The sequence below is a fragment of the Equus caballus genome, chromosome 2 (assembly GCF_041296265.1).
Source record: "Equus caballus isolate H_3958 breed thoroughbred chromosome 2, TB-T2T, whole genome shotgun sequence".
NCBI classification, from domain to species: domain Eukaryota; kingdom Metazoa; phylum Chordata; class Mammalia; order Perissodactyla; family Equidae; genus Equus; species Equus caballus.
This window is the reverse complement of record NC_091685.1, coordinates 60,188,401-60,215,871: the sequence shown is the minus strand read 5'-3', so window position 1 is coordinate 60,215,871 and position 27,471 is coordinate 60,188,401. Positions and strand designations below refer to the sequence as shown.

Sequence of the window (27,471 nt, the reverse complement as noted above, 5' to 3'; positions counted from 1 at the left end):
GACTTACCTTTTCTATAACCAAACCCTGCTTCCTTTCCTCCTGGCTTCGCAACTCCACTTCCCCATCTTATGTCACCCTGTCTTGTCCTAGGAAGCTGTGCTGGATTCCAAATGACCACCTTTGCCATTCCACCATCATAAGCATTTGTAAGTGTGGCTGGACCCTGCAAATCCCGAGTTCTTGTTCTAACAAGCCTCTCTCTATGAGAAAAATCTGCCTAGCTTCCCACCACATTCCTATCCCAACCTTCAGAGAGAGTAAATGGGCCCTAAAGGTAGTTCTTTGCTTTGATTCTCAACTTCAGTGGCCTGTTGTGCTCTGGGAGTTTGGATTAGAACCATGGAATGTGGAGGAGTCCTGCTAGGATTCAGAGAGCTGGAGCTGGAGCTGGAAGCCTGAGGCGGGGTGGGGTGGGGTGGGGTGGGTGCAGACATGACCTGTGCTTTTCAGAAAAACCAGGAGTCCTGAGTAGCACCCCACAGCCCATTTACAGGTTAACTGGAACCACCTCCCTCGCCTGACCTAGTTGCAGGAAGGACACTAGTAGGCTTTCTGGACCTGCTGCAGTGCTGACCTAATTCTCTGAAAGAATCTCAGCAACACCAGTCAGTCTCTCCCTCATTTCTCCCCCAATCTGGCAACATTTAGTGCTGAGTAGAAAAAACACTTAATCAGCAGTGCTTCCTTCGAGCCACCACCAGCCCAGTGTCCACGTGTCTGCTCCACAGCACTGCGTCGGATCCTTCTGCCTCCGGTGGTTGGGCACCACATACTCACCAACAGTGATTGTGGTGCCTGGGCATGTGTGCACTCATGTGTTCAGCTGGCTGTTCTGAAGTCACCCTCCGTATGAGACTGTACACCCTGAGTACTTCCTGGATTTTCCCAGCACCCCTTCAGGAAGTAAGTGAAGCATGCCAATGTTTGCTCTGAGGGCCTTATTAATAAGTCAGTTCCACTGTTTTCCCTTCCCCCCTGTCTGGCAGACGGCCAACCAGACTTACCCTCATACATCTCCAGGATGTGAACTGTGTCTCCAATCTGCAAGGAGAGCTCCACATCTTGAGAGGCATTGTAGTTATAGATCGCTGGAAATGAGAAATAAATGGGGGAAATGGCATCAGTGGCAGGGAAAATACAAGTCACTAAATAGCACATTCAGTGGTTAGTGAATCACTTATTCAACAAATAACCCTCTGTTTAATGATTTCATGCGAATCACCCACTATAAAGCAGAGCACATTCTCCTGGACCCCTATTACTGGTATTTTACAGTCTTTCCTCCATCCAACAAACACTGGTTGGTTGCCTACTAGGTACCACATACTGTGTTAGAGACTGGTAACCGAGTGACGAAACACACACACTTGGTCCCTCTCCCGGCAATTTTTATAGTCTAGGAGGGGAAGAAAGATATTCAACATATTACAGAAACAACTACTTAATTAAAACTATGACAAGCTTTATGAAAGAAAAAAACAGGCTACAATGAGAATATACTGTGGGGGTCTGTTGATCGGTCCCCTTGTTCATCAGACAACAGCCAGCCTACCCCACCACTGAGCTTATGATCTCAAAGTCATAGGACAAGCCATCTCTCCATTTCCCTGATACAGTAATTGGTAGCCAAAGGGTCCCACTTGTGAGTCCCATCTAACCTCCAGTAACAGGCTGACACAGTAACAGGCTGACACAGTAACAGACTGACACAGGGTGCAATAGAGATGGCCGCTTTGCCCCAGTTCTCAGCACGCTGGGGAACTGGGTTGTCCCAGCACTTCCTCATCAAGGTGATCTCAATCTCCACAGTCCTTCGGACTGGCAATGACTGGGCCACATGGAGAAAAACAGTAGACTAAACTCTCATAACTCACAAGGAAGAAGACTATAAATAACCCAATGTGAAGATAGGCAAGAGCTCTGAATAGACATTTCACCAAGAATCATATATGATGGCTAATAGCACATGAAAAGATGTTCAACACCAATGTCATCAGGGAAATGCAAATTAAAACCACAGTGAGATACCACTTCACACCCCCTAGAAAGGTTGTAATTTTTAAAAGGCAGACAATTGGCAACAATGTGGAGAAACTGGAACTCTCATACATTGCTGGTGGGAATGTAAAATATAAAGATACAGCTTCTTCAGAAAACAGTTTGGCAGTTTCTTAAAAAGTTAAACATGAATTTACAATACAACCCAGCAATTCCACTCCCAGTTATCTACAAAGAGAAATGAAAACACGCCTACACAAAAACTTTATTCACAGCTGCTGTGGTAGGCAGAAAAATAGCCCCCTAAAAGATTACCATCAAATTTCTGGAACTTGTGAATGTTACCTTATGTGGCAAAAAATTTCCATAAATTAAGGATCTTGACAGGAGGAGTTTTCTCTGGATTATCAGGGTGGGCTCTAAATACAATCACATGTATCCTGATAAGAGAGAGCCAGAGGGAGTTTCAACAGACTTAGAGAAGAGAAGCCAATGTGAAGATGGAGGCAGACAATGATGTAATATGACCTCAAGTCAAGGATTGCCACAGTCACCAGGAGCTAGAACAGGCAAGGAACGGGACCTTCCCTAGGGCCTCTAGAAGGAGCACAGCCTGTCAACACCTTGACTTCAGACTTCTAGTCTTCAGAATTGTGAAAGAAGTTTCTGTTGTTTTAAGGCACCAAGTTTGAGGTAATTTGTAACCAAAGCCATAGGAAACCAATATGGCAGCATTATTCACAATAGCCAGAAACTGGCAACAATTCATCAACTGATGAATGAATGAATAAAATATGGTATATCCACACAACAGGATATTACTCAGCAATAAAAAGGAACACAGTATTAACACATGCTACTGCATGGATGAACTTCAAAAATACGATGCTGCTGGAGCTGGCCCCGTGGCCGAGTAGTTAAGTTCACGCGCTCCGCTGCAGGCGGCCCAGTGTTTCGTTGGTTCAAATCCTGGGCATGGACATGGCACTGCTCATCAAACCACGCTGAGGCAGCGTCCCACATGCCACAACTAGAAGGACCCACAACGAAGAATATACAACTATGTACTGGGGGGCTTTGGGGAGAAAAAGGAAAAAATAAATTTAAAAAATATATATGATGCTAAATGAAAGCCATATGGGAAAAGCACATCTTAGGTGACAAACAGAAATGGCGAGCAATAGGATATGTTGGAGTATATAAGGAAGCCATTTGGTGTAAACCTAATTCAGCCTGACTTTGTTTTTTCAAAAGGGCCTGACATGGCCATTGAGCATGCATTGTATATCTGCTTTAAACATTTGCCATGGCAAGAACAATGCCCTCAACATAAAGGTGCAACTTCCCCCGACACTGGCAATTCCATAGGGATAAGCATCTCTCCCTAGGCTAGGAACTGATGCTGTGCTCTCCTGTGACCACCCAGCTCGAGACAACAGAACTGCCACACTGCTGTGTCCACCAAGACAGCAGACCTACTACCTGCTATGTCCATCAATTGCTGTGCCAACAGAGTAGTCTCATGACTATTGTAAAAGGGACATTTCAATCATACGTGAAACATCCTCTTCGAAGGTATATTACCACTCTGTATATCCTACTTCTTTGGTGCCCTTCCTTCCTTCGGGAAGGAAGGCCCAGGGCCATGGTCCTCACACTTTGGCTCAGAATAAGCTCACCCAAATTTTCATTTATAGATTGGTTATGGATTATTTTCATCAACATAGACTTCCATTTACAATGTCCAGAATAGGCAAATCTATCAAAGACAGTACAGCAGATTATTCGTTGCCTAGGGCTAGGGGGTGAGAAGGGTGACCGAGCACAGTAGGCCCCAGGGAGATTTTTGGGGAGATGGAAACATCTAAAAACCAGATTGTGGTGATGGTTCCACAGCTCTGCAGATTTACTAAAACTCATTGAACTATATCCTTAAAATGGGTGGATTTTGTGAATGTAAATTAGACTTCAATGAAGCTGTTTTTTAAAAAAGTAGATTTATTTCCTGCCCTCACCCTCTTGAGGAGTGATCTGCATCCTTCCACGAAAAAAGACCCACCTTAAAGATTCAGTTCTATGCATCTACCCAATGACCCAGGGAACCCATGATGTTCCCTGCTTCTGCAGCTCTGTTGAGCACATGAGGATGGTCCCTCAATCCATCTGCCAGATCCCACAAGGTCATCAAAAAGGGAAGAAAAGTGTCCCTGTCATCGCCACTTGTGGGTCCTTACCGCTCTTTCCCGAGCCTGCAATGCGTCCTGTATCTGCAGCTTGACCTGAGACTCTTCCTTACATCACAGCCAATCTATCAGGGAATGGAAGGAGTGCACCTCCAGCCACATCTTTTTCAAGCGGCCTCTCTTTTTGAAGGGAATCAACCTGCTCTCAGATCGAAACAGGAAGTAGTGAGGTTGCTGTGTCACAATGTGTTGTGCATTGACCAAGCTTCATCTCTTCCTCATTCTTAGTCATCAGGAAAGTAAGCAGAAGCTCTAAAAGGCAGCACCTGGCAGTGGTAGCTCCAAGCACAAACACCTACCAAGGACTGTTATAAATACACGCACACACACACACACACCCCCCATAAACCCAACATGTTTCCTTAAATCCTAGATTCCTAAGCCTGAGAATCAAAGTTCTCCAAAAATTATTCTGGCCTTAATTATCCACGTTGGATTCCATTATCTACCAAACTCTACCCTCTGCTCCAGTCAAGGCTTGTACTCTCCCCTAAATTCTGTGCTCACCCACAATTTATCCTGCCTGGAACAACGGCTTCTCTTTTTCTTCATAACAATCCAAGCTCACGTTCACAATTCAATTCGACAAATGAAATGACTACTGACTCCCTACTAGCCTGCATGGGTCTCTTTCTTCTCTCTTGTCCACAACTTTTCCTTCCAACACAGTTTACGTTATTAATCACAGATGATCTTGTGTTATCATCTGTCACCAATCAGAAGGTAAACCCCTCATGAAGAGGGACCTGGTTACACATTACTTTTGTGTCTTTCACATTTCAAGGCACTGGATTAGACCCCAAGAAGGTGCTCGAGGCACAACAGTGACTTTTATAAAATCCACCAATCAATTCAGTTATTCACCACTTCTTCCCCAAACTCCAAGATTCTTCTCCTTTCCTCAGAAGCAGCAGCTGAGGTTTCCCACCACTCAAGAAAAGGATATGAAAATCACCTCTCCTGCCAGTTTTTGCTTTTTACACAGGAGAGAACCTGCCTTTCCAACCCAAGCTTTCAAAGATTCACATGGCATGCACATCCCTTCAACGACGCCTCTCACTGGACTGAAAAGTCACGGGTTAGAGGACATTGGTACTAGCTGTTTCATGTCTTTGGGCAACAAGACTCCCAATCAGTTATAGCTATCATCTACTCATTCCAACTACGCATTTGAGAACGATGCCTTCCCTCCCTCTCCTTTATACACCTCATTCCTGTTGTATTTTATGGTTTCACTTCCATATATAATACGTATGGAGTGGATGCCAAGTACCAGATTATTTAATGAGGAAACTGAGACTCAGAGGGGAAAATGCCCCGCCCCAAGTAACCCAGCTTTACAAACTGTCCTAACGCTGCTCCTGTGACGATCCACCACCACATTTTACCAGGCTGGTCCACCAGGGTACGCCCTGGAACAGCTTGGAAACCAGGAGAAGAGCCTGACAGACTGTCAACGTGCTGTCTACCTTAGATTTGTCTCAGGAAGCGAAAATCCAACTTCCAAAACCAAGCTTTATCATACAAATTAGTGACTGGTGGTCACATTGTCTGCTAGCCTGGTGCCATTTCAAGGACGGGCATACAACTCATACACTCAGCGGATCACGTTTTCTTCCCAGAATGTGAATAACCATTATAGAGGCAGACAGAGAAAGCGGAAACAAAGGAAATCCTCAGGCTTACACAAACAGAATTGAACACTCAACTCTCTCACCTACACAAGCACAACCTTGAATGAGTTACTCAGTACGGGCCTCAGTTTCCCATCTGTAAACCAGGCACTGGACCAGATGACTGTAAGGGTCCCTGTGCCTCCCACATCCTCTGATTCATGAGGTGATGACAAGAGGCAAGAGAAACAAGTTGTACCATTTTGAACTAGCAGGCACCACCACAATCTCTTGTTTTGTCTGAGGAAATTAAACAAGAACAGGGAGTTGCTGTCTATAAATCGCCTTGCTGGCTGCTGCGTGCAAGGTTGAGAAAGACGAATTGCTGGAATTCTTCCTAAGCAGCTGACTGTTTACATCACGAAAGTGTAATTTTGCAGAGCCAAGTCGACAAGACAGTATGTCTACAAACGTAAAATAGTTTGCATTTTACCAAATCTTTGATTTGGCCTTTTCTTTTAAACCAGGCTTATCTGAGAGAGGAAAAAAGAGAAGAAATTTGAGGTCTCAGGATTATGCAGCAAGAAACCAACAGAATAGACTTATAGGCCCTGAAACGAGGATCAGTCCTGATGATGAAAAGTCTGTGGATTACTAGTATTTAACCTTTCTAATAAATTAGGTTCTTTCCTGAACCCTCAAATTACAACCCCCTGAAGAATAACTAAAACATGACATTTCTTATTAGCCGTTTGGCAGAATCTTGTATCCAGGAAACACAGAATGAGGTTCCTATTTGAGTTGTCTACTATTCCGAATATTAAAAAGATGACCAAAAGTGATCATTTTCTTCATTATCCTGATCTGCCTACTTTAGCCATCAGAACTGTAAAAACTAATAAGGTACATCTCATTTTTGACCTTCACTTTGGATTTAATGCAACGATGTCCTAGAAGGCAAGTGGACTTTGTTCCTTTGCTCTTTACTTCCAGTCTACTACAAGGAACAGAGAATCAGATTCAACAGGAGGTATGACCCCATGAAGTAAAAAATCTATGGTTTTATGCTGACCATTCCAATCACGCTCCAAACTAGTCTCTTCAGGATGAGAGGACCATCCTGCTGCGTCTCTCCTCAGAACCATCCAGGCCAGGGGCCATCAGATGACGACACAGACCTATACGTCTCACCCACAGGGGCAGGCTCTTATAGGATTTAATGACCAATTTATTGGTTATTCTTTAGAGATCTCTATTTTAAAGATTACATCTACTTATAGATAGAATAGATAAATATATCTTTTTTTCTTCTTCTTCTTCTCCTCCCCAAAGCCCCCCAGTACATAGTTGTATATTCTAGTTGTAGGTCCTTCTGGTTGTGGCATGTGGGACGCTGCCTCAGCATGGCCTCATGAGCAGTGCCATGTCTGTGCCCAGGATCTGAACTGGTGAAACCCTAGGCCGCTGAAGCAGAGCGCACGAACTTAACCACTCAGCCACGGGGCCAGCCCCGATAAACATATCTTTAATGGGAGAGATATTTCACAGATACAGACTCCACTATGGTTTATTTATTTCCTCACTGGTATCAAGGGATTACCTACAAACGATCTCATTTAAATTAATATGAAATTAAGTTTACATGAGATACTTAAGGAGGAAAGCTAAAACAAGGGAATTTAAAATTACACCAACAAAAAAATCTATGCTCAACAAACACAAGGAGCTTTTCTGCACAGCTTCCTTCTCTAAGAAAATGGAGGCAACAGTCTATTCTTCATGTGGTTTTGTGTGAAGCCCAAAAGGAGAATGTATGCAGAGCCCCGAGGACTATGACTAACACCTGGTAGCCACGAGAAAATGGCAGTCACCTTCCCTTTTCTCCCTTCCCCTTTCCTGCCCTGTCCAACTTCCCACTTGGTGCATGGGGGCACCCACATCCTCAAAGATAGACATGACCACCTTTACCAATAAACCAGTGGATCACTGGTGCAAACTGGGAACCAGGAAGGATGGTAGCGCTAACAGAACAAGATGGCCTCAAGAGTCCTTCCAAGGTCAAGGCTGTTGGACAATACATGCAGGTGTCGTCCGTAAGGACAGCAAAGCCATTTTATTGCCGGCAGCTAAGTACAGAGCTCCCCTAAGAAGCAGCATGAGAGTCAGGGAATATTTCAGTATTTTACCATTTTCTTGCTGCCCCTTCCAAGCATTTCTGCAGTGAGCCAAGTGAGGAACCCAGGTGTTATTCAGAATACCAATGATGCCTCAATCGTGCACTCACTGTAGTACCCTCAATCTGGATATAGCTTTGAAGGGACACCTTCTAATGGCATTCATGCCTATAGTCCTATTAGCTTCTACTCTTTTCAATTGGTCTCCTTCTTGTTAAGGAAAAGTAAAAAAGAAAAGAATCTGAGAGCAACTAAGGCAGGGTTTGAATGATGAAGTAAAAACATTAACTTATTAACGAGCCCAGAACACTTTCCTCCAATCGAATAAGGTATTACTATCACTTCTTCTTGGTATACATCCTTATTAAATAAAAATTAAACAGATCGAAGATAAAAATGGTCAGATCTAAGATTACTACATCTAACTGAGAAACTGAAATCATAATTAAGGAATAGAGAATCAGAAGATAAAAGCCATAGATTACTGTGGAATCTAGAACAAGCACTTTGAAATGATAGTTAAAATGTGAGTGACTATTTTCTCCATATGCACATGAATCTGAGACCAAACACAGTTCACTGAGAAAAGGAATGATCCCCAACCAGGCTGGAAAACCCATCAATTTAAAAACATCAACCTGAAAATACAAATACAAGAGCGGCAGCTTTGGGCCTGGGCTTACTTCTTAACTGGGGCCTGTTCCAGGACAAGCCTTGCCCCATGGCTCACATTCAGGAGGGTCTCAGAACTGAACGCAAGCTTCTTCAGTATTATATACACCGAAGTCACGTCCCACAGAGGGCACAGTGAGAAAACAGAATGTATGTATATGTGGCTGGAAGGACAGCGGACTGAGAAGAGCAAACAGCTGAGGAGAAAGCCAGATGCTGAAGAGATCTGGGAAACCATTTGTTCAAATCTCCTTGTTTCGTAAATAAAGAAATGGAAGCCCAAGGGGTGTGTGTGTGTGTGTGTGTAAAGCTGAAAAGTGACAGACGAAGCTGAACCCAAATTATACTCCGGTCATTGAAGATACTTTTCCACAGCTTGGCCAAAAAAGTAACACCCTGGATTCTCAGGCAAGCCATTTATTCTTTTCGGGCTTCAGTTTCCTCATCAATAAAGTGACATTTGTGAACTCGCATTTTATCTACTTCTTAGGTTATTGCAAGAATAAAATGAGAAGAAACATGAAAATGAGTATTGGTAATGTCTTTGGAACCAAGATTTTTAGCATAAGAGAAAAGATTAAGTCCAAATATATATTTATATATATATATATATACACACACACACATACATACATAATAATTCTGGGCTAATTTATTTGAATTGGAAATGTCAGTATGAATTTGGAATACTTTTCTTTCGGCAAAAAAATCCATATTTCACTCCCACTTGTGGCCACAGTAGACCAGAGAGCACATCACGGATCAGATGAACTGTCTTAAACATCTTAAATATTCTGTCTTAAACATCTAAAAAATGGGAGAAATATACGACACAACGATTTTCAGACACTGAACAGCACGCAACGCAGAAGGGTAACAGCTGAGAAAAGAGCAGCCGATGAGCTACGTCTGCAATCGCCTCTGCTTACTGCTTGAAAAGAGTCTCCAGGCAAAAGTGCAGGGAGGAGAAACCCAAACAGAGCCCAAGAGTCGCCCTGAGATGGGAGAGAGCCGAGAATGCGGAGAGGTCAAGGCGGCTAGCAGGTGCAGGGTGGAGAATCGGCGAGGAGGGGGCCGCAGGAGCCTGCAGCTGGTGACTGGTCAGCACGCACGTGAAGAAAACTCCAAGGGCCACGAAAAGAACGGCCGGAACAAAGAACAGGAGGAAATTCCCACCCCGCACACAGGGCTGGGCACAGTTCACATTCTCCACCAGCAGAGTCGAGACACCCTGGCATATGGCGCCAGTGGGCTGAGTACGGAGACGACGGTCGCCTTGGTAGGGCGACTAAACCAGCCCGAGACCAAAGGCTGTGCTGGTCCCACCTGCAAAGACCAAAATATGGAAAAGTCTGTTCAATCTCATTTCTTCCTCCAGTCCGAAGAAAGGTGAATACAGTATTTCTACGATTTAATTTTAGAACAAAGGAAAAAATCTAAAAATTTCAGATTGTATTTCACTATTATCACTTACATTTAGAAAAATTCACCTGAATTACGCTTCTTTTCACATACATTTGAAAATAACCAAAGGTAGAGCAGAAAAGTTTTGCAAATTCAACATGCCTCTCCAGTTATCCCCAAAGCATTAAAATACTTTAGGCACGAATGTTCATGAAAAGAAAACATCGTTCATAAAATATAACAACGTAGCTTACAACACAATCTAAATGTTAATAGCAAAATATTTTTCCAACCAGAAGTCTAGGCTTGCTTGTTTTCTGGCATTTAAAAATAGAAATCACTCTAAAACTAGTGGAAAATATATTTCCTGGTCCTCCATACTAGCATGTTATATTTTATTTCAATATAATGAATTGGTGAGGAAGCCACGACCTACAGTACTTATATTTGCTCCAAATGGAAAGTGTTACAGTTCCAGCTTCTGCTTCCACTTACTGTAAACCACAAACAGAGAAGGACAAAATCAGGTACACCAAAAAGCAAGACATTTTATGACAAGTTGCACATATCACATACACACACCCCCCTCACTCCCCGCTCACAACTCCAACCCACGCCCCGTCCCAGAGGAAAGTTTTTACAGTTTCAGAGCATAGTACAGTTAAGGAGAAAAACCAAAGATCGTTCTATTTCAGTGAGATGACTGGGGACTTTATTCTCTGAGTGACTCAGGCTTGACACTACAGAATCATCTTAGCCTTGCTACTGTCCACCTCCACTCCCACCATTTTAGTCTTTCCTTCATCCTGTTGAACTTGGATTACTACATTCCAGTCTTAACCGATGCCCCTGCCTCCAGTCTCTCCTCACGTATAAAATGGGACAGGTAATAACAATTATGTCATAGGGCTATTGTGGAGATTAAATTACACTTCTACGAAACACTCCCCACAGGGGAAACTAGCTGTTATTGGTATTATAACACTATTCTGCATAACCATGTCACTCCAATACTTTTTTAACACTACGTATAACGTCTTACCCCCAGCTCAAAAATCTTCCGATTTTCTACTGATGCATACGATTTCAGAATTTTCAAAGCTCGATCCTGTCTGAGTCTTCTTTGGTGATCCTCTTGCTCGAATGGCCCTCTCTACTTTCCTCCATTTGACCAAATCCTATCCATAAAGTAAGCTTACAAAAGGCCAACTCAACAAAGCTTGTCCCGAATTTCCCAGCCCTCAAAGGCTTCGCCACGTCAGGGGTCACAACGCTCGGCCTTTTCCAAGCAATTCAGAGCTTCACCAACACACGCTGCTGTGTGATGTGACCTGCCCAGGTCGCTCCTGGGGCTCAATGCAAAGAGGAGTCCCACACCAGAGGCTCATGTGCCCGTAAGGTTCTTGACACTGGCCTTCGTGAAGGGGGTTGCTCAACAGAGACAAAAGAGGACCTGTGTAGATTAGTTTCTACTTATATAAATTATAAGAGCTTTTCTCCCTCACTGAAGCTCCTCAAAAGGGAGCTCAGAGTGTTCCCAATAGCATCCTTTAGTCAGGTCCCGTCCGACACCACCCTACAGGTCCCGCCTACACAACACTCTACAGGTCCCGCGGGCACAACACTGTACAGGTCCCATCTATACACCACTGTAGACAGACAGTTTTTTTCTTCCTATACTTTGGGTTTTCTCTTTACCTATACTATGCTCTGATATTGTAAAAATTTCCCCTGGGGCAAGGGGGTGGGTTGGAGACGTGAGTGTGGAGTGAGGCATTTGTGGGCATGTGATATGTGAAAACGTGTCAAGGATGGAGGATATGGACAGCACAGCTCCCTAACAAACAGGGCCAAGTCTGGGTTCTCTCTATCTTGATAGTTCTTTGGCCCTTTCAAGAAATCACGAAAGGGGTAAAGTTAGTTGCCTAAGCTGAGAGCCATTTTTCCCCCTCTCAATTCTCTGTCATCTAAGGGGAAGTTTAACAATACTGTTTTTGTCAGAAATATTTGAATCTCCTTTTCGTCATCATACTTTATGCTTTCTATTTTCTGGTGTTTGTTTTGCTTTCTCTCTCTTGCTCTGGGGATTCTGGTTTCTGTTTTCCCTTCTGGTACTATAAGGTAATTCTCTTTATAGAAAGGCTTTACTTGTATTTGTCAAAAATTGGAAAAAGTTCAAATGCCCTTCAACAAGAAAATGAATCAACACGCTGTGGTACATCCATACAGCGGAACTCTACTCAGCAACAGAAAGGAACAACTATTGACTGCCTCTCAAACGCATTCCGTTAAGTGACACAAGCCAAACCGAAGAGGACACACACGCCATGTGATTCCATGTAGGCAGCAGCCTGGAAAAGGTCACACTACACGGGAGGAAGACAGACCCATGGGCGCCAAGAGCTGGGGTTGGAAGGGGCGTGACTAGAAAGGGGTGCGGGAAAAATTTTGTGAGTGATGCAAGTATTCCATGGAATGGGTTTGTCAAAATTCACAGATCTAGGCACTAAAAAAGGTGAATTTTACTGTATGTAATTTATACCTTGATTTTTAAACATTTTAACAGAAAACTTCATTCTACTTGCAATTGCTTCACCACTTTAAAAAAACCTCTTGAACTTACCTACCTTAATTATCAAAACCTTTAAGGAGACGTTAATCAATCAGGACCCTTTCACATCCTCAGAGCTCTCCTCAAACCACTTCCTAGTTGTTCACATAATCTGGCAGTTTCATTGCATAATACATAGTTAATGGATCATTATTATTTATGTACTTTTTCAAAAAGTACTCTTGGATGCTATTTTGTATCTATATTTAAAACAATTAGTCGTGTGTACTCTTATGTCTAATTGGTTTCTGATTTACCACTAGTCTTTTTATAGCATTATTTCCTCATTCTTACATTTTTTGGGTTGATCCTTAGGTTGTCTAGAGTAAATCTCTACTATGGTCTGAATGCTTGTGTCTCTCCAAAATTCATTATGTTGAAATCCCAGCCCCCAAAGGTGATGGTATTGGTAGGTGGGGCCTTTGGGAGGTGACAAAGTCATGACAGTGAAATCCTTGTGAATAGGATTAGTGTCTTATAAGAGAACCCACAGAGCTCTGTCGCCTCTTCCACCATGAGAGGATACTATAGAAGTCTACAACTCGGGAGAGGGCCAGAACCCAACCATGCTGGCACCCTGATCTGACTTCCAGCCTCCAGAATCGTGAGCAATAAATTTCTGCTGTTTACAAGCCACCCAGTCTGTTGTAGCAGCCCAAACGGACTAAGACACTCTCCAAGTCATTCATTTAAGTTGAGCATATATGTGGCACTCTTTCTTGGCTCTTGCATCTGTGAACTTCTGTTGCCTTCAAGTTCAGCTGAGTTTAGAATTTGGGGGTCAAAACCTTTTTGTTCAAAAGATTGGAGAACACAAAGAAGACCCAAGTAAGCAGAAACATCCCATGTTCCCCTAAGAAAAGATATACTATTAGATCTCAATAAATCTCAAAGCTCTAAATAAAACAGATGCTAAATTAAATTCCAATTAAAATCCCAATGGGTTTTTAAAGATTTGATATATAAATGATAATGAAGTTCATCTGGAAGAAGAAATGTGTGAAAAAAAGTAAGAATATTTTTTAAATGCAGAATTAACAAAGGGAGACTTGTCCCAACACATTTTTTTAAAAAGCTACAGTAGTGAAACCAAGGTGATTGTTCAGAATAAATAGATCAGTTGAAAAGAATTTTTAAAATCCAGAAATAGACTTGAATATAGGAAAGTAGTAAATGATAAAACTGCCAATTCAAACAAGAGGGAGTAGAAATAATTTATTCAATAAATATTGCCTAAATAATTGCTTTACTGGATAGAGAAAAAGATAAGTTTGATGTGCCTTCACACTACATATGAAAACAAATTTTAGACAGATTAGGGATTCAATACAAAAACTAAAATGAGGGCTGGCCTGGTGGCACAGTGGTTAAGTTTGCACGTTCCACTTCAGCAGCCCAGGGTTCGCCAATTCGGATCCCGGGTGCGGACCTACCCACCACTTATCAAGCCATGCTGTGGCAGGCGTCCCACATATAAAGTAGAGGAAGACGGGCATAGATGTTAGCTCAGGGCCAGTCTTCCTCAGTAAAAAGAGGAGGATTGGCGGCAGATGTCAGCTCAGGGCTAATCTTCCTCAAAAAAATAAATAAATAAAATAAAATCATAAAAGTACTAAAAAAAGGATACAGGGTAATATATTTATAACTTTATAAAAAGAAAAGCCTTTCTTAGCTGATGGCCAGGCTAGACTGCAAAAAAGACTGCAAATTTGGTCAGAAAAAAATTTAAACTCCCATAGTACAAAAGGCCATAAAATGACAGAGAAAATGAATCACAAGCAAGGGAAAAAATTACAGCATACTGGCATGATCATATTAATAAATGCCAAAAACCGTTTGACAAAATCCAGTAAGCATTTGTGATATTATGATTTATAATAAGAAATAAATTTGCTCTTCATCCCCATTTATGGCACAGAGCTCCTAAAACCCTTGTAATTTCTTAAGTGATAAGAGCACAAGAAGCATCTTTGTTCTAATATTTGGTCTTTGACCCCAGTTCCTGACACAGTGCTTCTAAAACTCTTGTTATTTGCAGGGTGATAGGAGTGTCTTTTGTTCTAACGAGGCCACTCCGGGTGGGCTCCTGGATGGCTTCTGGATGAGGGCTACTCCCTGGAAAGACCAAATCATGGTTGGAAGCTTGTAATTTTCAGCTTCACCCTCCAATCTCTTGAAAAGGGAGAAGGGCTGAAAACATAGTGATCGATCATGTCTACAGGATGAAGCCTCCACAAAATCTCTAAAGTACAGGGTCTGGAGAGCTTCCAGGTTGGTGAGCATGCGGAGATAGATGCTGGGAGAGTAGCTCTCCTGGAGAGGGCAAGGAAGCTCTACGCGCCTTCCCACATACCAGGCCCTACGCTTCTCTTTCATTTGGGTGTTCCTGAATTATATCCTTTTATATAAATCAGTAATCTAGTAAGCAAAATGTTTCTCTGAGTTCTGTCAGCCCCTCTAGCAAATTATTCGAACCCAAGGAGGAGGTCGTGGGAATCTCTGATTTACAGCCAGTCACTCAGAAGCTCAGGTAACAGCCTGGGCTTGCAACTGGTATCTGAAGAGGAGTGGCAGTCCTGTAGGACTGAACCTGTAATCTGTGGAATCTGACACTATCCCCGGGTAGATAGTATCAGAACTGAGTTGAATTGTGGGACACCAAGCTGGTGCTTGCTGGTGGCGGTATGGGAAACCACTCCCCTACACTGGGATTGGTACCAGAACCAATTTATCAATTCATGATAAAAAAAAATCTCAGTAATCTAAAAATAAAGGGGCACTTCCTCAACTTGATAAATTTCTACAAACACCCTACAGTTAGCAGCATACTGAATGGTGAGAAACTAGTTTTCCTATTAAACAAGTCAAGGATGTCCCCTCTCACCACTCCTTTTCAACACTGTACTGAAAGCCCTAGCTAATGCAACAGGATAAGAAAAGGATAAAAATGGCATATAGATTGGGAGAGAAGAAATAAAACTGTCTTTGTTTGCAAATGACATAATCACCTACATAGAAAATCCAAAGTATCTAAAAAAACAAACAAACAAACTCCTGGAACCAACAAGCAAATACAGCAAAGTTGTAGGACACAAGATTAATATACAAAAGCCAATCACTTTCCTATATACCAGCAATGAACAAATGGAATTTGCAATTAAAACAATACCATTCATATTAGCAACTCCCAAAAGGAAATACTTTGGTATAAATCCAACAAAATACGTACAAGACCTATATGAGGAAAACACCAAAACGCTGATGAATGAAATCAAAAAAGAACTATATAAGTGGAGAGATATTCCATGTTCATGGATAGGAAGGCTCAATACTGTCAAAATGTCAGTTCTTCCCAACTTGATCTATCTACATTCAATGCAATCCTAATCAAAATCCCAGCCAGTTAATTTGTGGATATTGACAAAATGATTGTAAAGATTATATGGAGAGGCAAAAAATCCAGAACAGCCAGCACAATTCTGAAGGAGAGCAAAGTTGGAGGATTGACACTACCCGACTTCAAGACTTACTGTAAAGCTACAGTAATCAATACAGTGTAGTATTGCTGAAAGATACATAGATCAGTGAAACAGAACAGAGAGCTCAGAAACAGACCCACACAAATACAGTCAGCTGTTCTTTGACAAAGGCGTAACAGCAACACAACAGAGACATGACAGTCTTTTCAACAACTGGTACTGGAACAACCGGACAACCACATGCAGACAGAATGAATTTAGACACAGACGTCACACTCCACAAAAATTAACTCAAAATGGATCTTAGACCTAAGTGTACAATGCAAAACTATAAAACACCTGGAAGATAACACAGGAGGAAATCTAGATGACCCTGGGTTTGATGATGACTTTTTAGATACAACACCAAAAGCACAACCCAGGAAAAAAATATTGATAAGCTGGACTTCATTAAAATTTAAAACTCTTGGTCTGTAAAAGTCACTGTCAAGAGAATGAGCAGATAAGCCACAAACTTGGAAAACTTCTTGGTAAAAGACATATCTAATAAAAGACTATTGTCCAAAATATACAGGGGCTGGCCCGGTGGTGCAGCGGTTAAGTTCACACGTTCCGCTTCTCGGTGGCCCGGGGTTCACCAGTTCAGATCCCAGGTGTGGACACGGGACCGCTTGGCACACCATGCTGTGGTAGGCGTCCCACATATAAAGTAGAGGAAGATGGGCATGAATGTTAGCTCAGGGCCAGGCTTCCTCAGCAAAAAGAGAAGGACTGGCAGCAGATGTTAGCTCAGGGCTAATCTTCCTCCAAAAAAAAAAAAAATTGACACAGATAGAAAATCTGAACATACTATTAATGAAATTGAATCATTATTAAAACTTTCTTCCAAACAAAACTCACTGCACAGACAGCCTCACTGGTGAAGTCTACATAACCTTTAAGGAATAAATTACCAATCTCGCACAAAGAGAGACAAAAAGAAAATGCTTCACAACGCTTTTTATACATGAATTTTGTAAATGTACATAGCAATCCCACTTACAGTAATTTATTCTATGACATATTTATTGAAATGCACACAAAGATACATGTACAGGAATAATCACTGTGGTGTTATTCATTATTAATGGCTGAATTGGGTCCCACACTCCAAATCACTTATTTAAGTATGAACCCCTAGAAGCTCATAATTTGACCACATTTGGAGATAAGATCTTTACCAGAGTGATTAAGTTAAAATGAGGTCATTAGGATGGGCTCTCTTCCAATATGACTGATGTCCTTATAAGAAGAGAAAATATGAACACAGACACACACAGAGGGAAGATGATATGAAGACACAGGAAAAAGACGGCCATCTACAAGCCAAGGAGAAAGACCTGGAACAAATTCTTCCTTCATAGCCCTCAGAAGAAACCTGCTGACACCTTGATCTCAAACTTCTAGGCTCCAGAGCTGTGAGAAATAAATTTCTGTCGTTTAAGCCCCCCAGTCTTTGGTACTTTGTTATGGCAGTCCTAGCAAACTGATACATTCACAAAAGTGAGAGATGAAGAAATAGTCGATACATCTACCAGAGCAACTGCTTAAATAAATTACAGTACGTCCTTAACATGAAATACTACAGAGCCTATATAAAAAAGGAAGTATGTGTATCTATGAATATTGAATTAGAGCTAGTGATAAGATGTCCATAATTTTTCCTAAGTGGAAAAAAAAGTATGCTGTAATACGTATGTATATTATATCCCAGTTTTGTTAAATAATTCAACATGTTTTGAAAGCATGGAAAAATATCTGCAAGCTTCTACAATAAATTGTGAACATGTTCAAGAGATCAGAGAAGGCATATCTAGTACTCTATTGTTTGGTTGAAAGTGATGGGCTTATAGTTTCCTTAATCATAAAAAACAATCGGAAGTATACAAATACATATACCAGATTCCAAGTAATAAATGTAAAAATGATCAGAATTGCAATTGGATTTTTTTTTTAAATAACTGAACAAAATGGTTTGAACGTTCACAAGGATTTGGAGATATCTGAGAAGTGATAAGAAAATTCTGAAAAGGGAAAATGGTAAGGAATGTTCCTTCCACACATTAAAACTTCCTATAAAGTTTCTATATATTCAAAAATAGAAAATAAATTGTATCAACCAATCCAGAAAAATATCCAAATACATATGATAATGCCATTTTAATTTACTGGGAAAGAATGATTTAATAAACAGTGCTGCCATAATTGGCTATTCATCTGAAAGAAAACAAAATTAGACTCCCTATCTTACCCGCCCCCCCCCCCCCCCCCCCCCCCCCCCCCCCCCCGCCACAATCAAACAAATGTAAAGAGCTAGCATATTTTTGGGCTGGTCCCAGGGTCAAGTGGTTAAGTTCACATGCTCCACTTCAGCAGCCCAGGGTTTCGCCACTTGGGATCCTGGGTGTGGACCTAGCACCACTCATCAGGCCACGCTGAGGTGGCGTCCCACATAGCATAACCAGGACCTGCAACTAGAATATACAACTAAGTACTGGGGGGCTTCAGGGAGAAGAAGAAAAAACAAAAAAGAAGACTGGCAACAGATATTAGCTCAGGCGCCAATCTTTAAAAAAAAATCAATAAAAAATAAACACATAAAGAGCTAGCATATTTTTAAAAGATACTCAACTTCACAACTACAAGTTTGAAAAATACAGTCACGCATCACTTCCCCACAGGGATATTTTCTGAGAAATGCATCAGTAGGCGATGTTGTCGTTGTGCGAACATCATAGAGTGCACTTACACAAACCTTGATGGTAAAGCCTGCTGCACACCTAGGCTACGGAGTAGAGCTGATTGCTCCTAGGCTACAAACCTGTATGGCATGTGGCCAGACTGAATACTGTAGGCAGCTGAAACACAATGGTGAGCATTTGTATATCTAAACATAGAAAACATACAGTAAAAACATGGTATAAAAGATAAAAAATGGTACACCTGTTTAGGGCGCTTAGCAGGAATGGAGCTTGCAGACCTGGAAGTTGCTCTGGGTGAGTCAGTGAGTGGGTGGTGAGTGGCTATGCAGGCCTAGGACATTACTGGACACTCCTGCAGACTTTATCAACGCTGTACACTCAGGCTACACTAAATTTATTAAAAAAATATTTTTCTTTGTTCAATAATAAATTAACCTTAGCTTGCTGTAACTTTACTTTATAAATTGAAAATTTTCCAACTTTTCTGACTTTTCTGTAATAACATAGCTTAAAACATTGCACAGCTGTACAAAAATATTTTCTTTCTTTATATCCTCATTCTATAGCTTTTTTCTATTTAAAAATGTTTTTTTTACTTTTTAAGCTTGTTTGTTAAAAAAAACTAACACACAAACACTCACATTAGCCTGCCCTATACAGAGTCAAGATCATCAATATCACTGTCTTGCACCTCCACATCTTGTCCCACTGGCAGTCTTCAGGGGCAATAACACGCGTGGAGCTGTCATCTCCTAGGATAACAATGCATCTTCTGGAATACTCCTGAAGGATCTGCCTGAGACTCTTCTTGAGGAGGTGTCACTCTTTTCAGAAATACGTTCATGGTGGCCTGCTTGGTTTGTTTCTTTTACTCATCATAGATTTGCTTGTAAGCAGATAATGCACCATGAACCTTCTTCTTTGTTAAGGAAAACCTTTCAGTGTTGGGGTCCATGTTTTCAAACTTTTTAAGGAGATTGTTGAGGTCTACAAAAGCTTCTGCTAAATGCTCCAGTGTGCATTTTATTGAAGGTTCTTCTTTTTCTTTACCTGTAGTTTTCCTTTTCTCATGCCTCTTCTCCAGCTACGTGTTCCTGCTCCAGTTCCAACAACTCCTCATTGGTCAGTTCCTCAGGAGCCACCTCTAGGAGCTCCTCAGTGTCATCCTCATCCACACCCAGGGTAAAGTTGCTTACTATCTTCACCACAGCCTTGTTGATTTTTGCAACCTCCTCACCCTTGGCAAATCCTCTGAAGTCATAAATGAACCTCTTCAGTGTCTTCTTACAGATGCCTTTCATATACTCCTTGGTGGCATCACCCTCAGCCCAAGCAAGGTTCTTGATGCAGTCATAGATATTGTAATCCTTCCAGAACTGCATCACTGTCTTCATCAGTTGCAGCAATAGCAGAGCAAAGGTCTTCCTCAGGCAGTAGGCCTTAAAAGCTGCTAGAACTCCTTGATCCATTGGCTGGATCAAAGAGGTAGTGTTTGAAGGGAGAAACACCACTCTGATGTCGGGATGAAGATCACCAATAAAAAGAGGATATCTGAGAGCATTATCAACAATAAACAAAATCTTGAGAGATACTTTATTCTCCAAACAGTACATCTTCATTTTGCTGATAGAGCAATTCAGTAGGGAATCTTGGGAGAGGAGCTGGGTCATCCACAACGTCGTATTGCTCCTATAGTACTCCGGCAATGTGTGCTTATTGATATGTATGAAGCCCTTGGGGTTTTCCCTGTGCCAGACCACAAAGGGTTTCCATTTGTAGCCGCCAACATTGCCCCCAAGCAAGACTGTTATCCCGTCCTTAAAAGCCTTGAAACCTGGCGTTGACTTGGCCTCCTTACAGATGAAAGTCGTTTCAGGCATTCATTTCCAGAATAAGAAGGTTTCATTCATACTGAATATTTGCTCTGGCAAGTAAATTTCCTCCACAATCAGCTTATCTAGAGTTTCCAAAAACTCTTCAGTTGTCTTCACATCAGCACTCACACACTCACCACTCACTTTCACATTATGTAATGATTAACCCGATTCTTGAATCATTTAAACCACCCAGAGCTGGCAGTAAATTCAACATTATGGTCAGGCCCAGCGTTTTCTTTCAACATTGCAAACAAACTTTTTGCTTTTGCTGTGATCATCATGCTGCTGAGAGGAAGACACTTCTGTGCCTGGTCTTCAGTCCAGGTCATTACAAGTTTCTCCATGTCTGATAGACGCTCTTCTCAAATTGTTGTTAGTCTTGCTGCTTTCAATGAAGCAGATCCTTTAAAAGCTTCTGTCACTTTGCTCTTGGTCTTCAAGATGGTAGCTATGGTGGAATGGGACATGCCTGACTGGTGAGCAATAACCATCACTGATTTTCCACCTTCCTAGTCCTTAATCACTTTAAATTTCCTTTCCAGGTCAATCAGTAGACATGCACTCTTACCGGCAACATCAGCAGTGGATTTTGTACACTTAGAGGCCATGAAGAACAAAACAACATGAGACTAAATCAAGCACAAGAGAGAACGATGCAATCAAGACACATAGTAAACACGAGATGTATGAGGCTGCTGCCACTGTAACACACACACTGTTTTACAGTAAATTTTTTTTTAATAAGTAGAAAGAGTACACTCTAAAATAATGATGAAAAGTATAATATAGTAAATACATAAGCCAGTAACATAGTCGCTTATTATCAAGTATGACATACTGTACATAATTGTATGTGCTATACTTTTATACAACTGGCAGCGCAGTAGGTTTGTTCACACCAGCATCAACACACACGTGAGGAATGCAGTGCGCTATGACTTTACGACAGCTACGACACTACTAGGCAACAGGAATTTTTCAGCTCCATTATAATTTAATGGGACCACTGTCACATACGCGGTCCGTCGTTGACCGAAACGTCATGATGCAGCACACGACTGTATCATTAGCAAACCATTATCCACCAGCAGATTGCAACATCTAGCACTAGCAGGGAGGTCAGCAAGCTGACATCTCATAAAGCACGGGTGTGAAGGTGAAGTGCTATAAAGTTTTTGGAAAACAATCTGACAATACTCTTGACTTCGCAATTACTTTTGGAATTCAGCAGAAATAAAAGCATCGGTACATAAGCAAATACAAATAAAGGTGTTTATTGCATCATTGTTTATAGTTGCAACCAAACTGGAAATAACCTGCAGGTTCAGAAAAAAGGAAACATTAAATAAATCTTAGTACACACATCCTATGGATAATTAGTTATGTGCCGCATAACAATGTTTTGGTCAATGCTGAACCGCATATACAACGGTCATCTCACAAGATGCGTACTACATGGCCTAGGTGTGTGGTAGGCTAAACCATCTAGGTTTGTGTAACTACACTCTATGATGTTCGCACAATGACAAAATCGGCTAAGGACAGATTTCTCAGAAAGTATCTCCTTCGTTAAGCGACACATGGCTGCAGTCATCTTCAAAAGACACCTGAGTCAGATCCATATTCACTGACCTGGAAAGAGGTCCATAATATGTTGTTAAATAGATTAAAAAGGAAGAAAAAAGGAAAGGAAGTTGTGAGTAATATATGTAATATGAACCCCCCCCCTTTTTTTAAACCAAACAGGAAGCAAAAAGTAGCCTATACACACATTTGGCTTGTATGAGGACTGAGACAGGCGCGGATGGTACAGACTACCTTCTTTTTATATTTTACTCTTTAAAAAAATCTTAATTGCAGTAAAATAGACATAACATAAAACTTCCCATTTTAATCATTTTAAGTCTACCAGTTCAGTAATGTTCAGTATATTCACCTTGCTGTGCAACCAATCTCCTGAATTCTTTCATCTTGCAAAACTGAAACTCTGTACCCATTAAACAATAACTCTCCATTCTCCCTCCCCCCAGCCCTGGTAACCACCATTCTACTTTCTGTTTCTACGAATTTGTCTACTCTAGGTATCTCATGTAAAGGGAATCACACTGTATTTGTCTTTTTGTGACTGGCTTATTTCACTTAGCATAATGTCCTTACTGTCAGCCATGTTGTAGCATGTGTCAGAATTTCCTTCTTTTTTAAGGCTGGACAGTAATTCATTGTATGTAGATACCACATGTTGTTTATCCATTCATCCATCAATGGCCACCTGGGTTCCTTTCACTTCTTGGCTATTGTGAATGCCGCTACTTCGAACATGGGTGTACAAATATCTCCTTGAGACCCTGCTTTCAATTCCTTTGGGTATATTCCCAGAAGTGGAATTGCTGGATCATATGGTAATTCTCTTTTTAATTTTTGAGGAACCGCCATACTGTTTTCCATAGGGGCTGGACCATTTCACATCCCCACCAACAGGGTACAGGGCTTCCAATTTCTCCACATCCTTGCCAACCCTGTTATTTTCTGTTTTTTTGATAGTAGTCACCTTAACGGGTGTGAAGTAACATGTCATTTTGGTTTTGCTTTCCATTTCTCTAATGATTAGTGATACTGAGCATCTTTTCATGTGCCTATGGTCCATTTGCATATCTTCTTTGGAGAAATGTCTATTCAAGTCCTTTGCCTATTTTTTAACTGGGTTATTTGGAGTTTTTTGTTGTTAAGCTGGGGGACAGACTACCTTCTTAACATCAGTTGCCTGAGAAGGAGGCCTGGGTGGGGCAGGGTGGGGGTAAAGCCAGTAACGTTTTCTTTATAGATCTCTGTATTATTTGATTTGTTATAAAACATACAGATTGCCTTTCCAACTGCTTTTGTATCTAATGAATTTTAGGAAAAAAACATGAAGCTGCATCTCCCACTGCAGAGAGAAGCCTCATGCCGACCCCAGAAGCTCTTGCTCATCCTCCCTCATTCGAACTATTTTCAAGTTTCTCTCCTAGTTGAAGACAGACTTATTAGTTCATTTATACCTTTTCCAGCTGCAAGGGAATGAGATTCAGAGTAACACAATTCTTTATTCTTTTTCTTATGGATATAAAGATATCCATAATATTTACCATAGGGTGAAAAAGAGACAATTGTTAATATATCGGTTATTATAAAAATATTAAGAATTCAAGTATTTTATATACATGTAGGAAGCATTAAAAATGTTAAAGGTAAAAATGCCTCATGCATTCATTCAACAAACATTAAGCGAATGCAAGCCGGTCTTGTTCTAGTTGCTGGAGACGCAGCAGTAGACAAAAGAGAAAAAGTCGGAAGGTGCTAAGTGCTGCACAAAGAGATGCTGGGGAAGGAGGGTGGGCTGAAATCCAGACAGGATGGTCAGGCAAACCTTCTCCTATGCTGAGTCTCAGTTGTGACAGGCTATGAACCTCCATGCTTCAAGGAACAAGGTCTCCCTACTTAACAGAAATTTAACCCTCAGAAAGATTTTGACAAATCTAAATAATGACCTACCAAAAAGGGTCTAAATCCATCTTAATACGTAAATGTACACTTATAACATTTTTTTAAAAAGAAGATACTTGTCATGGAAGGAAAGTTTGTGTCCCTCCCGAAATTCCTATGTTGAAGCGCTAATCCTCAGTGTGATGGCGTTTGCAGGGGGGACTCTGGGAGGTGATGAGGGCTAGATGAGGTCATGAGGACGGGGCCCCATGATGGGAGTAGTGTCCTTATAAGAAGCGGGAGAACCCAGAGCTCTCTCTCAGCCATGAGAGGACACAGCAAAAAGGAGCCCATCTGCAACCCCAAAGAGGGCCCTCCCCAGCCCCCAACCATGCTGGCACCCTGATCTCAGACTTCCCAGCCTCCAGAACTGGACAAAGAAATGCCTGCTGTTTAAGCCACCAGTCTACGGTATTTTGTTATAGCAGCCCGAGCAGACTAAGACATTACTTCTCGTGACAATAATAGCAATCCATTCTTATCACTCATTCATATTTCATTTTTTATGTTTCATTGTTGAATATATTAAAAGTCCTTCACTTATTCTTTTTTTTTCAATCATAAAACATTCTAGCACATGTACTTTGTTTAAAGGACTAAGACTCAGAATGCATATTCTAAATCTTGGCCCATGAGTGAACGGCTGAGCCCTAGCAAGGTTATATGAATGAGCTACTCCATTCCAGGGCTTTCAATGGAAACACTCAGCTGACCAGAGCAAAGACCCCCAAGCAGGAGTCTGTGTGAGCAGTATTCCAATGGGCTCAGAGGGAATCAGTGAATGGGGTTACACACACTGTGTCGTCTGCTGGGCAGGCAGTTGTCAGTGGCACCAAGCGCGGAACACCCGTTTTGGGAGATTTCCTCAAACACTTCACCCTTCCTGCAGACAGGAAGTCTTCTCATAGTAGGGGAAATAACTGTTGGCCCACAGGCTTTATCAAAGTCTTCTTTAGCTCACTGGGCTATGTGCTTGCTAAAAATAAGCAGGAGCATCTCAGGGTTTACCAGAAGCCTCTGCTAAAAGGTAGGAACAGGTGGAACAAAGAGAGATTAGATAGAAAGGAACCATTTCTAATGTGTCCTACCTAAGTGTGGTAATGTAGCAATAATTATGATTCCTAGTCTTCATCCTATCTGATCAGAGGGGGAAAAAATGAATTTACAGAGATCCCCTTACTTACTCTCATGGAACTTCTCTGAAACAGCTAGAGATGGGGCATATTTTTCTATTATTTATATTTGAGAAAATAAAGGACTGAGTCGGGGAGATTCAGGCGACCTGTCTCCTAAGAGTTATCATATCCATCCATCCACAAGTGAACACGATACAACCAACTGAGTTATATTTCAATTTATTTTAAAGATGGGGCTTGGGAACGATTCACAAGTGATAAGGCAGAGACCCTCAGGGGTATGCTTTGCCTCTCAGATTCCCTTTGAAATAATATTGGAAGAAAGGAAAACCTGCATCCACCCTAGAAAACAAACCAAAGCACCACCCGCATGCCAGAGCCTTGGAGAGACTCTTCCCACACACAATGCAGGATGGAGCAGCACGAAGGAAGTGAGGACACCAACTCATAATTTTTCCTTGAGAGAAAATCTGGTGTCCCCAGGAACACCAGAGACCCCCAGCAAAGGCCAACACTCCTCGCTAACTTAGAGGGATGAGGGAAGGAGAGAGGGTAAGACTCCGAGCACATTTCTTCACTCCCAAATGAGCCCTGGTAAGCAGGAACATAGGGCAGCCCTGGGGATGGTGAGCAGCTAGTATTAGCATTGACTATGCACTCAGGTGGGTCTAGATATGAATCCCAGCTCCACCACCTACTAGTTCAAGGACTTTGAACACACTATTAAACTTCCCTAAGCCTCCATTTTCTCCTCTGCCAAACTGGCTAATAACTGTGCCTTTTGCACAGGATTGCTGTGAGGATTAAATGAGATGAGACTGTACAGTGCTTAAAATAGTCCCTGCAAGTGCTCATCTAGAGATGATGATGATGGTGATGAACATGATAATGATGATGATGATAGTGCGCTGATGGATATGATCATTATGGTGATGGTGGTGGACATGATAGTGATGATGATAGTAATGGTGGTAGATGTGATGGGGATGGGCTGTGATGGTGATAGTGATGGTGACAGATATGGTGATGGATATGATGATGGTGACAAGATATGATGATGGTGATAGATATCATGACGATGATGGTGATGGATATGATGATGATGATTAGTTGTGAAACTGGAATTTAAGGTTTGGCAAAAAATAGCTAAAGCTTTTGAAAAGCTTCACCTATTTTATATATTCTTATTCTTTGATCCAGTAATTCTAATGATTGGAAATATTCTTTTGGAAAGAAAGAAAGAAACAAGAGAATTTAAACATACAGTTTAGTTGTAATTAGAAAAACAGTAAAAAGCTAAATACATAACACAGCAGAAGTTTTGAAAAACAATCTGTGTAAATAAAGTGATATTGATAGATTGGTCCCGATTATGGACAGACTGGAGAAGCAGGCTGTCAGAACAGGGAAATTGGAGATGCTGGATAAATGAATGACATCCCTACCTGCTACACTTCCAGATAACAATCCCTTCTCCACCCACACAGGAGACAGGAAGTTTATCCTCTGTAAAAACTGAATGAGAGATGTTCCAAACTCAGGGATAGCAGGCAAGGGAGAGGTGCTGGAGTGAAACAGGACAAAGAGGGTTACATATCAAGCTATGCTAATGACCCCACCCTCCTCTCTCACTGCCCTCCAAGAGCGCTCGAAGCCAGGCTTGTTCTGCCTAGTATGAAATTGGAGTCTTTTCTGGGAGAATCTGAACTGCTCAGGGAAAATTCTACATCCAAAGGCATTTGGAGGCCTTAAAAAAAAAGTCAGTTCAGAGTTTCCCATTTTTCCAACATGAAGACTACAGCACAGAAAAGAAAAGAGAAGAGAAAGCAAGAAAAAGATGGGGCCGGTCTGGTGGCGCAGCTGTTAGGTTCCCACGTTCCGCTTCTCAGTGGCCTGGGGTTCGCCGGTTCGGATCCCAGGTGTGGACACGGCACCGCTTGGCAAACGCCATGCTGTGGTAGGTGTCCCACGTGTAAAGTAGAGGAAGATAGGCATGGATGTTA

At 41.6% G+C, this 27,471-nt stretch overlaps 1 protein-coding gene across 3 annotated transcripts in view; it reads right to left on the bottom strand.

The window, feature by feature from the left end:
• DOCK5 (dedicator of cytokinesis 5) overlaps positions 1–27,471 on the bottom strand; it is a 202,894-nt gene that overhangs the window by 146,797 nt on the left and 28,626 nt on the right. For 2 of the 3 annotated variants that reach the window (XM_023636176.2, XM_070256397.1), the window contains exon 2: positions 1,006–1,089. In XM_023636176.2, the coding sequence (XP_023491944.1) occupies positions 1,006–1,089 (84 nt within the window). Of the gene's footprint in view, positions 1–1,005; positions 1,090–4,233; positions 4,388–27,471 lie in introns of those variants that run through there. The other variant, XM_023636177.2, reaches the window with a different exon arrangement.